The 14,509-nt window shown below is 36.2% G+C and overlaps 1 protein-coding gene across 2 annotated transcripts in view; it reads right to left on the reverse strand.

Moving 5' to 3' along the window:
• The window catches only part of LOC145688054 (rho GTPase-activating protein 45-like), a 271,266-nt gene that overhangs the window by 26,349 nt on the left and 230,408 nt on the right, over window positions 1-14,509 (reverse strand). For both annotated transcript variants that reach the window (XM_081761760.1, XM_081761759.1), the window contains exons 15-16: window positions 11,219-11,403; window positions 3,747-4,291 (exon numbers count right to left, since the gene is read on the reverse strand). In XM_081761760.1, the coding sequence (XP_081617886.1) occupies window positions 3,747-4,291; window positions 11,219-11,403 (730 nt within the window). The remainder of the gene's footprint in view (window positions 1-3,746; window positions 4,292-11,218; window positions 11,404-14,509) is intronic.

Consider the following 14,509-nt stretch of genomic DNA (forward strand, 5'->3'; position numbering starts at 1 on the left):
TCTTAGCTTTACAATGTATATGGATTACAAGGATACACAAAACAAACAAAAACAAAATACCTAGTGGGCTCTGTAATGGACAATCAATGTGTGCGTGGGTTTTCTCGGGGTTTTCCCGTTTCCTCCCACTTTCTTCATTCACAATTTCATTCATTTCTCATTATCACCGTCTCTTTTAGCCCACGCAACATGACCGTGGGGCATAAAACTCAAAGATTTCATTTCATTTCATTGAAAAGCCCCTCCCCCCGTATTCTATTCGCAGATGTAATCAATCAAATGAAACAAATACGAATATCCTTCGGCCAACTGAGGTCATCATTTCGATATATTAAAATTAATACAAATCAAAGTATTAAAATTTCATAAATATGGCCGTTTACAAAGAAATGGTGGTCAGGATTTCATTTAAGACACTACAACATTCTTATCTGAAACAATATACACATAAACCTTACCTTCTTGATTTCCTCTTTAAGTATGCAAGAAATCAAAGAGATAATATAAATAAAAGAAAATTTACTAAAAATACATAATTTATCTACATCTATATAAAAAAAGATACATTTTACAATGTACGTATTAGTGTTTTATTTAAGTAATATCGCATCGCACTTCGCTACACAAAATCAAAGGCGTGTGATGCCAACGAAAAATTGGATAGCAAAATGATAAGAAATCTATCATTATAGTTTATTTCCTAAGTTAACATTTTTTTTCAACAAATTATGAGTACAGCATTGCATTTTCTTCATGACAGAGTGGTTTTCTTTCTGATCTCACATATGGTTAAAGTTCAACAAAAGTGTCCCTTCAAAAATCTGTTACTTGCCCTTTAGGTATAATCGACGCGGCCAATTGATATCCAGCCAGCTTCGACTGGCTTTACAGTCACACAAGACGCCTTCTAATGGTTGCAACTTTTCTAACAAGCCATAAAAGGCATATATATGTTGTATCGGTGAAGGATTGTTGCCATCATTGAAGATGTTTTAAAAACTTCTTAACATTTTACTATTTCTAGATGTATGTATGTGACTGTGTGGTATTCCAGCCCATGTAAATGTAAATATGAATAAGTGAATCTAATTATAAGGATGTACAAAAAAAAAAAAAAAAAAAAAAATGTACAGTCTAGTTCAAAAAAGTTACGTGTGGGTGATTAGGCCAGTAAAGTAAGGATAGGGTGGCCAGTTCTTTCCCCATGAGTTTATGCAAAAAAAAAAAAAGCATAGTAAACGAGGAGCTGGATGTTGGTTTGAAATGAAAAAGAACCTAAGTTATATCATTCATTGTTTTGAAAAACACATTTTCACATTGCAGCAATATTTGTAGTAATATAGTCTATCCCACTGGATCTCAACTGATGTGTAGCGATATACTGGTGTGTCATGAAATTTTAGAATTTAAAAATCATGAAGAGTTTAATAATAATTAGTTAAAATCGAGACAGACTGTATCAGTCAACACCTCCAGCGGTAGCAATAATGCTCGGTGCTACATAGAATCATTATAAAAACTAACTGGTTTCACTTTAATAATAGACACAGGTATTATTATTTATAATAAAAATATCAAACAAGTTTGTCGCGATGCACTGGACGTTTAGTAGAGTGTGTCGTCAATCAAAAAAGATTGTGAGCCACTGGTCTATCCAATAACGAAATAAGATCACTCCAAGCTCTCTTCGTCTACTGTTTCCAATCAGTACGTTCAAGGACAATGAGTTCTTGTCAAACCTGTTTGCTACAAGGAAAACAATTTACAGTAAACCTTATGAACTTAGCCACCTGTTCAATTTGGCCTAATTTTTGGATCTCTTACATTTTCCCATAAGATCTGCATTATTCATTACTTTGTAAGTTGGCCACATTTCTAATTTGGAACTTAGCCATATTAAGGTAACACTATTATTCTTTAAAGGAGCTCCCCTCCTCACAGCGCTGAGTGAACGCCGCAATGTCAACCCCGTTTGATATGTACAAACTCTCACCCATAGTTTCTAAGACCAAATGCGACATTACTTCATTTCATTGATCTCACAGGAAGCGGTGTTTCATTGTGACTAGGGCGTTGACTTATTGCTACCCTACTAATGTTAAATTTATCTCTGCATGTTGGGCACAGAACTGAACATTCGACTGTTATGTTAGGAAAGATCAATAAATCCAAGGTGAAAAAGAGTAATCTTGTACCCTGAGAGTGCTTTTTCCAAAAATATGAAAGCTGATAATTATTATTTTCCCCTAGTGTTGACAAGAGATCTACACCATTAAGCCTTCCCATTCATCTTCTACAGCTGTGCGATAGATTTACTGAGCTATGATTGTTTTGTTCTTTCACATATTAGAAACATTTTTTCTCTGGAGAACATTTGCAGGGGAAAAAATATGACGATCGAATTCACGTTGTCAAATGTCAAAAGGAAAAATTATAACGCCGGAAGGCTTTAACTCATCTCGTTGCGTGCTGGTCAACCTTTGGTGTCCTATTACGTAGAGGGATGGAGCAGCGTCAATAATCCACGTGTTTTCTCGAAATAAAGATTTTGTTTGCATCTATGGGACAGAAAGGAATGAAAGAAGAAAGACTATGTCGAAGCGATGTGTAGGTAAACAGCATGTTGAAATTACAACATTTAATTCATAGTATGTACATGGCGAACTAAGAGAGAAACGTATATTACATGAAATGTATTATATTGCAGAAATCAGCTTCACTACATTACAATATATAGTAGTTTTTCTATTAAAATACACTTCTTTTCTGAAAGTTAATCCCCTGTTTAAGTAGGCCACTTGTCAATGAAATCGCTGCTGAGCACCATACAAGTTTAACTGTAGTAACATATAGAAAGCCTTTTCCTTTTTCTTAAATAAAAGAAACTGTACTTTAATAATACATCATAAAATATGTCCAAAGGTAAGCATAAAAAAAATTCTGTCTAATCAAACGTACATTTTTCGTTGGAAGTACTTAATAAAAACTTTGATCTACGTCTTCATTCGAAAAATACAAGGATATACGTAATTTGTAACTAAAAATGTTTGAACGAAAACATTTCTTGCAATTGGAACAAAATAATTACTTTTCAAAATATATCTAGCATGAAATCGCACGAGGAAGTCTCCCACATAATCAGTGCTGACTAAAAATTACCTACAGACACGTGCTTGTTCAACGCCATGCTTCTCATTCAGCTCCCAACATAGGGAGAAAAAAACACATTGTTTGATAAGAAAAACTATAGCTGCGTCGAGTAAGTTACTAGAGGTGATTTTGCTCGTCGTGTGATGAACGTAATGATTTATTATTTTTAGTAGTAGTATTTTAATAAATGCTTACTAAAATTAACTTAACTCCCTGGCATGAAGCCCCGAAGCTGACCAGCCGTTGATTATAAGTTGGGGAATATGCAGTCAGCACATCGTGAGTTCAATCTGCGTTACTGCTGGCTTTCTTCAACCAGATTCAGTATATCTTCATTCAAGTACACCGCAATTGTTCTCATGACCGAATGAACACCGCGTTGCCCATACTATCTGTTTTCTCAAATAGTCAACTCTCCAAGTCAGACTCAGCATTACTTGACAACGGTGATCTTACGGGAACGTTTTACAATTTAAGAAAAACTGCAAATTTTACTGGGAATTATTTTGAAGTACTAAAACAAACAACAAAATATCCATCTATCTACACCATAAATATAAGCTCTAGAAAATCTTGGTAAGTTCTACGTGTCATACCTGGAATTTGCATGAACTCGGTTTCTTGAGAAATGCCTACATCTTTATCGCCAATATACCCTGGCAATGTTATCTCCTCCTGTACTTCTCCTCTGCGGTCTGTAGGTGTCGATACGATCTCCTGCTCTTTTATTTTCCGTGACTTATCAGACATTTGTGATAATGATCTGGAGAGAGTTACATCAGTGTTCTGGTATTTTGTACTGTAATCCTTGACGCTACTCATTATCTCTGGACTGTTGAATATGTCGTCTGCGTAACTAATGATAAGCTCAATAGCTCGAGTTTGATGCACTGTATCAACTAAGGAGCTTAGCGACGCACTTCCTTCCGATGTTCTCAAAAGTGTTGGTCCAAAAACTATTCCGAGATTGCTTGGAGGCATATTGTTTACGTTCGATTCGTCAGAGACTCGCTTCAGGTGCTGCATTAGAAAGGCTAAAGTTAGATGGTGGTGTTTTGGAAGTTTCTTTGTCAGGTCTCTCAATTCAAGAACAGCCTGTTTCGTTTCGTATTCACTGTTGGAAGGATAATCCTTTGCAATCCTAAAATCAAAAACAAGAGATCACCTTTACACTTCAGAGGAACAGTCATACCTTAAAATTAAGAATTTTATAGTCAAGGTTGCCTATACTATTGTACGAAAAAAAAAAAGCGTGCTTTTTCCTTTCTATTCGGCCAACAGTTCGTTCTCACTAAAATTGTACAATATTATTAACGTTTAACGAAAAAAAAAAAAGAAAAGTATAAAGATAGGGCACAACAATTGATAGATCTCATCGAGTTTAATGAAATGATATGGACAAGTGTAAATCCTCATGCGTAGTTTTTGAGAAAACGGATCAAGAACGAATTTTATCGTAAAATTTGATGCCGCAAGATAATCATGTCCCCTATTACAATGAAACTGATACTGAAGTATATACTTATCAAACTGTTCATTATAACACCAGCAAGATAACACTATACAGTATAGGTAATAAGATATACTTTAAAGTTATGATTAACACTTAAATTTATTTTTTGTTTAAGAAGTGCATAGTTTATACTGCTCACCAAATATTGTTGGGGTCATCAAATCTAGGAAACTCAGGTGGGCAGATAACCAGAATGGAAGAAAATAGGAACGCTTTCAAAGTCTTAGCTGGAAGTCCAATCGGAAAACAGCCATTAGGAAGAACCAGACGAAGATAGTAGGACAATATTAAGATGGGTCTCGCAAAACTAGGACTACAACGTAGAAACTGGACCCAATTGGCTAAGGATAGAAGTCAGTGGAGAGGTTTTGTGAACGCGGCATTTGAACATCTGGGTTTCACAGGCCATAGAGTTAGTTAGTTAATAATATTGGCCACAGATAAGATATACGTCAGTCAATAGAGCTGTACAATATGATATACTTGAAGGTAAATTATATATATATATATATATATATATATATATATATATATATATATATATATATATATATATATATATATTACGAAAATGGAAAGAAACCTATCATTATGGTGTTAAAAGGCAGGTAAATCGTTCATTCCCCACTGATGCAGCTGAAAGTTTTTATTCTATTGAAAGACATTATTTTGCCCGTATTTATTGATGTACTGTATATGAAAAATATACATTGTTAAGTGATAAACTGTATGTATTACTGTTTTATTTCTCCTAAACGTGACACATATAATACTAACAGTGACACAATACTTGTAATACTTGTAAATAGTTACTTTCGGGACGCAGACAAGGTTGGACGACGACAAGCCTGGACACTTGATTTTGGTCGCTCCCGACAAGGTTGGACAACGACAAGCTTGGACAACGACAAGCTTGGACACTTCTCAATTTATCCTCTTGCGCCAGACTCGAACGAATTCCTGAGGTGTCCAAGCTTGTCGTGGTCGATCCCGACAAGCCTGGACACATTTCATTTTGGGTCGCTGACGACAAGGTTGGACGATGACAAGCCTGGACACATTCCTGGGGTGTCCAAGCTTGTCGTGGTCGATCCCGACAAGCCTGGACACATTCCTGAGGTGTCCAGGCTTGTCGGGATCGATTTTGGATCGCTGACGACAAGGTTGGCCAACGACAAGCCTGGACACATTCCAATGGGCCGACTTGGTGTATTCAAAGCACGTAGCAATAAATTTGTTTAGCGCTGAAAGAGCAGCATTGCGTGAATTTCCACCAGAAAAGTTTCGTTCCGTTTCCAGGTTCGAAAGATGATAAATACCCCGGAAATTAGCACCGCAGGCTCCATAAAGTTGCTTTGTTCTTTTTTACCAAAAATATTTCAATCCAAATAAAAATTTTGTGGAAATGAGTATATTTGTGCGTGTGTATGAAAAGGTACAAGTTCACAGGTATTGAGCTATTGGTGTTTTCTTAATGTTTGTTCAAAGCAATAACCATATAGAATGCGGTTTGAATACAATTTCAGCATTAAAAATTACTTTCATAAAGTTAAAAATAGAGGTATACACTTTTATATACAGGGTTTTTATGTACATTTAATTTGACAAATTAAAATATCTTTGGAACGAAGAACAATTTTTAAATTCGGTTTAGGCAAGAAGATAGATAGTGTAGGGGGCACCGTGAGACGCTATAGAGTAGAATCTGTGGATCTAGTCTTCTTCTTCTTCCCGAGTATTATCGATATGCAAAATACTCATTCCCCATTTCATCCACTCTAGTTCGCAGTGGAACAACATAAACAGCCTCTTTAATGTATTCTACCCCACACAAAGTGAGAACAGGTGATAATCCACTATTAGAGATCCTCATGCCAGAAATTCTAGAAAATTTCTATGCAGATTTTTCGAATATCACTTTTGGTACGAACATCACCCTTATTGGAAATATTGTACTGATATTTCCAATAAGTACATTATAATGTATACACGGTGTCCGGTGAGGAAATGCAAAGATTTTGGGATGTGATGGGGAGCGGGGTCGGGAAGGTCATGCTAAGCACAATGCTTATGTAAACATAGGGTCTATGAAACGGTGGCACCGAACTGAGCGGGTCCGTCAGGCTTTAACGCAGCACCTAGTCACAATTAACCACACATGCATTTAATACAAAAGGGAACGCTAAGACTGCTTCTATTCGCCGTGAAAAGCAATCGCAGAAACTTTAAACGTGTTCGCCTCTAGTGTTTGTGATTGTATTTCGTGGTGAACTTTTTGGAGTTCCAATTCTAAATAGAATCAATTTCTAACTAACGTATTCATTGATTTTTCGTGTCTGAAATGTAGAATGGCGACGGTTTTCTACATGCTTTCAATTTATGATTTAAATCCTGTTCACTTTCACACGCGATCACCTAAGAAAATGCAATGTTACGCATTTGGTTTGCCAGATATCTTGATCGAAAGTTGTTAGTACATTCTCCTATCCTTCGCCAATAAGGATATAAAACTAAACTATGATCATTCTGGTGGTTTCTTATACAATTTTTGTCCGTGCGTATCGAAGAACGTTTAGTTCCTAGACCCGGGCTTAGTAGGCCTATTGGGAAATCCGGGCCTGCAGGAACAGATAATGAAATCTAATTGGAAACTTTCGAAATGTGGGCATAGAAAGAAAGGTAAATTATCAGACAAAATATATAATGAAGGAGAGCAGAAGAAATTAAGTGCTGTAACAGCAATATTAAAAAGATGGAATTAAAGAGAAGTAGAATGGGTGAGACTACGCACTAACTGAAGAATGCGATAGGCCAAGGGGAACGAGAAAGAAGCTTAGTATTAATGCAGACTCTTCAGATCAAATCTATAACACTTGTACGAAAAGCAAGTATCAGCATTTAGCTGCCCGTCTGTCTCATTTTCCTTGGATTAAAGTCATAAAACTATCCACTCTTTCATAACTGATGTCAAGCAAGAGAGTTCCACACAGAATTTTCTCTACCATTCAAGACTACATCTGTATAGCTCAAACGATTGATTCAATTCTAACATTGCAGTTTGGAAACTCACACTTTCTTGTAACATTGTTCTCCATCGAGATGGCGTCCGTAGAAAAACACTGTGCGATATTGGAATATTCTTGGTTTATATTTAAAAAATTGCTGATGTTCTCATAGTCCGAAAATAACATCAAGATTAGCACAAATACTTGTTGTCCCAGCCTAATGCTGCTATGACACTGTTAGTTTCCTTTATTGTAGTTACTGGTTTAAATAAAATACAGTGATGCACCTATGAAAATATCCTAAATATAGTCTATACCCTCCTCAAAATATTCTAAATATGGCCTATACCCTCCTCAAACAAATCCTGGGTATGGCCCTCTTTAAGACGAACCCCTTCCTACCAAGCTAGGAACATCCTACCAAGAAACACGCAAACAAAAATGCTCTACATGGTCATAGATCATGATTTTTTAGATATTCCTTGTTCTATCAGATAGTCTTCCAGAAACCAGATATACTTAATTTGCTTACGATTGCTCACCAGATGATCTCCCCAAATAACTCACTTCCATAATTGTTCATCAAAAAAGTCCAAATTTGTTTTTGCGAAGTGTAGGCCTACTCACGCTAATAATTGATTCACCTCCCGTAACGAAATAAGCGTTTTCACGAAAAGAATTTCATAACACTAGGCATTTAACCTGATCGATGTTTAAGAACGCGCCCCTAGGGTCAACGGTGCATGAAAACGTGACTTTCACGGCAGAGTCGCACGGTCCGTACTTACCATGATTTTTTGGTGGAAATATTGCAACGATTGCTAAATACTGCTTGTAATTTTTTAAGTAAAACGAAAATTTTGTAAATAATAATAATCTCTTTTAATAAAAAATAAATACATTTAAAATAATTCGAAAATCGTCTACTAGAGGGCAGTAGCTGACTGGCGAAAATCAGCCAATAGCGATATAGATGCGAGCCATGCAACTCTATATTGAAGGGCATGTATGTATGAACTGGAAACGCCTTAACTGGTAGAGTTTGTTGGAACAGACATTTCAAATTGGGTCGTTGACGACAAGCCTGGACACATTACTCAAGTGTCCAGGTTTGTCGCGGTCGATCCCGACAAGCCTGGACATATCTCATTTTGGATCGTTGACGACAAGGTTGGACGACGACAAGCCTGGACACATTCCTGGGGTGTCCAAGCTTGTCGTGGTCGATCCCGACAAGCCTGGACACATCTCATTTTGGGTTGCCGACGACAAGGTTGGCCAACGACAAGCTTGGACACAAAAAGTGTCCAGGCTTGTCGTCGTCCAACCTTGGCGCGGTCCTATTACTTTCACAAACAAAATCCTTATATACAGGGTGTTTCAAAACAACACCTACAACATTTGGAAGGTGATTCCTCATACCATGATAAGACGAAAAGTACAGACCAACGTGGGTGCACACATGCTTCCTTTCGGAGTTATAGGCTGCCAAAAACATGAAAAAATAAACTTTAAAGGTCCATCGCTCCAAAACTATGGGATCTACCGTAGTCGGGTCAAGACTTTACTTAGGAACAAGTATGTACCCTATCCAAATATGCATGTTGCAGAATCCTGCGGTACTTCCGCAACAATTTTTATAGAGGTAGTTGGTGAGTACTTCAAATTATATGCCCGTAGGCAAACTGCCTCTATAAAAGTTGTTGCGTGGGTACCTTAGGATTCTGAAACATGTATTTTTGGATAGCGCATATATTAGTTCCTAAATGTACTCTTGACCCGACAATGGTAGGTCCCATAGTATTGGAGCTATGAACCTTTAAAGTTCATTTTCTTTTATATTTTCGGAAGCCTATAACTCTGAAATGACGTATTTGTGCACCCAGGTTGCTCTATACTTTTCGTCTTATCTCCGTGTCAGGAAGCCAGGAATTACCTCCGAAATGTTGTCGGTGTTGTTTTGAAACAACCTATATATGTATAATTATTTTACCACTGTCAAATATAAACCTAAAACAAACACACGACAATTGTAGTGGAATGTAACGAGAAAAGCAAGTTGTTTATTTACAGATAAGTTTAATAGTATATTAATGTCTTTGGAGTACTAGTGTAAATTATATAATTTACTTCAAAATACAAAACAAATTCCTTGACTTGAGAAATTTATTGCATACCAGCTTCTTATTCTCAACCAAAGACAACTTTCAGTGGCTTTATCCTACTTACTAAGAGTAAGGCAGAGGAAACAAGTGTTCATTTCTGAACGGTTTATCAAGTATTATTTTAATATAACAGGCAGCCAAAGTACAATGGCTCTAGTAAACAATGTGTATATGTGATACAGTAGTCCGCTTGATCTTTTTGTACTTCGGCTGCTAACAGTGTTGTGAGCCAGATTACTGTCAAAGCGTGACAGTAATTATTTGAACAGGATTTTCCAGAAAACAACATAATGTTATGAGATTTTTAGTCAAAGACCAAGCATTCAGTACACACAATCTACTATGGCGAAGGACTTATTGAATATCTATGAACAAATCTTTTACTTTTAATTATATACCAATCATTTTCTAATAATAGATATTAATATTTCTCTGTTTACTGCTTTGTACAACAGTTTCATTTTAGGCCAGGATGGCTCAGTGTTAAGCGCTCACTTCTGGTTCATAAGGTCCCTGGTTCGATCCCAGCTTGCACCAGGTGGTCTTTGTACTGGAAAAATATCGTGTGCGTGGGTTTTCTCGGGGATCTTTCGTTTCGTACCACTTTTTTCATTGCATCATTTCATTCACTCTCGCTATCACAGTCTCCTTTAGGCTAGTTTTAGACGGAAGCATTTATCGTAGCATTTCTCGTAGCAGATGTGCTGCTAAAAATTTCATATAATATTCTATGGCATCAAAAGTATATGGTGCTTTTAAACGGTAGCATTTTGATAAGCATCTGTCGTGACGTAGCAAACAAATCACTGGAAAAGAGCGCAATTATGGCTCCGAAATTAAGCGTGAGGTAGCTAAAGCTATAGTAATTGTAACAACAGTTCTCGCCGGTCATATTAAAAAACGAAAATCACAAAGAAGTATGTGGGCAAAGAACATCCCTACTCCAACTCATTTTTCTTTACTACAATTCAATTTTCCACACAAAACAAAGAGCATGGATATTTGGCACAAAATCTTTCGCTTCTTTATAACACACCACGGCGCTGCAATCGGACCAGAAATGCTGGGGAAAATGCTACGAAATAGAGCAGGTTCTATCGACAAGAAATACCATAGGATATGACATGGCATGGGAAATGCTATAGCATTTGCTACTTTACACGGTAGGATATCGATGATACTATTTTTGCTACGAGAAATGTTTCCGTCTAAAACTAGCCTTAATCTACACGAAATAACAGTGGGATGTAAAACTTAAAGATTTAATTTTATTTCAACAATTTCACATTATGTGAAGTCAAATCTATATATGATGTTAAACAACGATTATCTGTACTGCATAAAAAAATAGAAAAATAAATAAATAAATAAATAAACTAACTCACCTGACAAATTCTGAATACAACCTGAAAGTTAATAATGGCTCCGGAAGCTGACGTAAATACAACTTCAAGACGTTGGCTATTACATTGGGATGGATGTCAGTTAAATCAACAAGTTCAGCACCGTTTTCAAATGCCTGACATAGCTTTTCAACTTTAGACTTCACACCTGATACTCTATAAATGCCCTGCAAATGTAATGGTTTACAGTATTAGAAATCATCATTCATGCAAAATTTAAAACACACGTCATTTCATGTTTTCTTTAGAAAGCTAATAGATTATAGTAAGACGTGAAAGAAGATAAGCAGTTAAGAGTCTCATAAATTTACAAGTTCTTCTATCAGAATTTGAGAAACAAACTAAATAATGATCAAAATAAAACTGTGCACCATTTCTCCAAAGTAGCTAGGACACGGTCGTCAATAATAATAATAATAATAATAATAATAATAATAATAATAATAATAATAATAATAATAATAATAATAATAATAATAATAATAATAATAATAATAATAATAATAAAAGTTACTAACAGTGACTTTTTTAACAAACCGGTGACTCAGTGGTAGAGCGTTCACCTCTGGTGCATGCGATCCCTGGTTCGATCAGAGCTCGCACCAACTGAACTTTGTGATGGACAAATACCGTGTGTGTGGGATTTCTCGGCGTTTTCCCGTTTCCTCCTACTTTCTTCATTCCACCATTTCATTCATTTCTCATCATCACAGTCTCCTTTAGCCCAACCGGCATAACCATGGGACGTAAAACTCAAAGATTTAATTTCTTTTAACAAACAAACAAAAAAAAAAAAAAAAAAAAAAGAAAATGAAAAATGTACCACTAACAAAGTTTTTGCAGAAAAGTGGTACGCAACTAGTGGATGTTTTGTTTTACTTATTCTTATTAAAGTCCGGTAAGTTTCTTTTCTTTTTTCTTCATGTCATATTACTAACTAATATTTCTCATACACTTTCTTGGCGACTACGCCGGAAAAAGGCTGCAGAGAAAAAACAAAAATTCGACACTAAAATTCTACTATAAAAGCTTGTAAGTACTACAATCAACTGTAATTTCTGAGGTTAAAATTTCACATTTCAGTGCGATTCTTTGCTGGTAAATTCTCAAGCAACAGTTGCTACGTGCTGGAAACAACAAAAAAGAATACAAATTTCGAAATTGGGTAAACCTAGCCGGAATTTTGATGGATTAGCAATCAAAATTCGAACAAAATATTAAATCTTGAACGGTATTAAAATGTACGACAATTGGCTCCTCACTAGTTGGTGGGAAAACCAAGGAAGGGACTATTTGTACAGTTTGTAGAATTCGAGAACAGCCTGGCGTGATTCATTCTCTCACTGCATAAATCAGTAGCAATTAATCTCATGGTAAATGTTTATATTCATTACAGCTTTTGTACGACTTCTTTGGTGGACGACACCATATCGGCTTCAATTCTTGTTGAGCAGTATCATTATGTTGCAGGATAATGTCAACCCATACGCCCAGTGACAACGCCAGCTTTAAGTTCTTGGGAGAAGGAGGGGGGCGAACAAAGGAGCAGAGAATACTTTTGGAGGAGGAGCATTTATTTCTTGTATACTGAAAAGGGTACTTACCCCCTTTCCCTCTGGCGCTGTCACTTCATACAACAAATTTCCGAAGACAGTTCTGACGGAAATTACACAGATCATATCCCCTTGCAATTGCTACATTTTTTTGGAAACAGAGGAAACTTACGAAGGAAACAAAGGCAGCCAAACTTAAATTCGACAGAAATATATCTTCTGTTAGTAACATGGTTTAAGATGCACGTTACCAATGATGAGAAATGTTGACGCAGGTTTATTTCTCTTCAACAAAATTCGATCAATTTTATGTGGTTATTATTTTATGTGGCTTTTATTAAAAATGTCTGTAATTCTAGTAGTTGGCAAAAGAGAGAAGGAACAATAAGTTCAAAGTAACTAACATCTCCTGCGTCACTTCTTGTCAACAAAATCGTGCTGCCCTTCTTGTTGGTTAAGTGGCTAAGATGGGCGCCTTTGTGTACGAAATTTCGGGTTCGATTCCAGGTGGCAGAGCATTGAAAGTATTACGGTCGTTTGGCTTCCATTTTAAAATGTAGGTCCATGCATCATAAATCTCGGTGCTGAAAAAAGACGCTGAACTTGAACAAACAACAATAAAACCGTACGATTCAAAATAGTATGTCGAAGATGGGTTGCCAAGTACAGAAAGCATAGGTCGGCGTACGTTTCTCATTTGTTTCCCATAAAAAAATTAGAATAAGTAAAACACGTTTAAGGTGGAATTTGAAGTATAGTAATCCATTCAAATATTTTAAGACTCTCTCGAACCCGGGATACCGTACACTAAAAACGCGTATGCTAGCCACTAGATCAGTGGGGAGGATTGGAAATGTGGTAATTGTATGTATCGGTGGCCATATGTAAGGGTAGTGAAAGAGGTCATATGTAATGATCGTGAAAGATAGAATATAGGTGCTGTATGCGTAGCTCAATCAAAGAAAAAGAAAAGAAATACTATGAATATAAATTTGAGATAGCACACAAAATCAACCTAAAAATAAAACTAAATAAAAGTGAGAAAGACGGGACAAAATGAAAGTATAAAAAAGATGAAGTGCACACGCGTAATATAGATACTAAAAAGTAAATGAAAATAGTAAACTAAAGTTAAAAATGGAAATGAAACAAGAAAGGAGTCACTGAAATGAGAGAATAAATGAAGAACATACAGGATGGACAGGGTATAAGACACTGAAGGAACGTGTTGAAACCAAAAAATCAAGAAGCGGGCATACAAAATAAATATAGCACCCATCTCGACACTTCACAATTTCTCTGTTGTTTTATTATTTATTTCCTATTGCTTCCCTTTTCTACTAGACGAAGTATTTGACGAAAACGCATATAGTTCTTTTTGTGCTCTGTAACAACGTTCTTATTATTTTCTGATAAATAATCTGCTTTCCACCTCAATAACATTCTTACCACTTTCTGATAATTTAACTACTTTCCATACTCGTTTTGGCATGTCTTCGTCCCACTTATATTTATAAAATCTTATAAGTAATGTGTGTGCGATAAATAATGCGAAAAAATCAACTTACTAGAAAATGTAATAAACAACCGGAACACACTCGATGAACCGAACAAACAAGCTCCCGGCGTGCAAAGCTGTGGAACACAGCCTCTGTTGCCGAGCCACTTGATCACCGAACTCCGTTCAGATCCGGCCAGTAGTTACAGAGAAATAAAGTAC

Source organism: Thermobia domestica, chromosome 6 (genome assembly GCF_964235325.1).
Source record: "Thermobia domestica chromosome 6, izTheDome1.hap1.1, whole genome shotgun sequence".
In the NCBI taxonomy this organism is placed as follows: Eukaryota; Metazoa; Arthropoda; class Insecta; order Zygentoma; family Lepismatidae; genus Thermobia; species Thermobia domestica.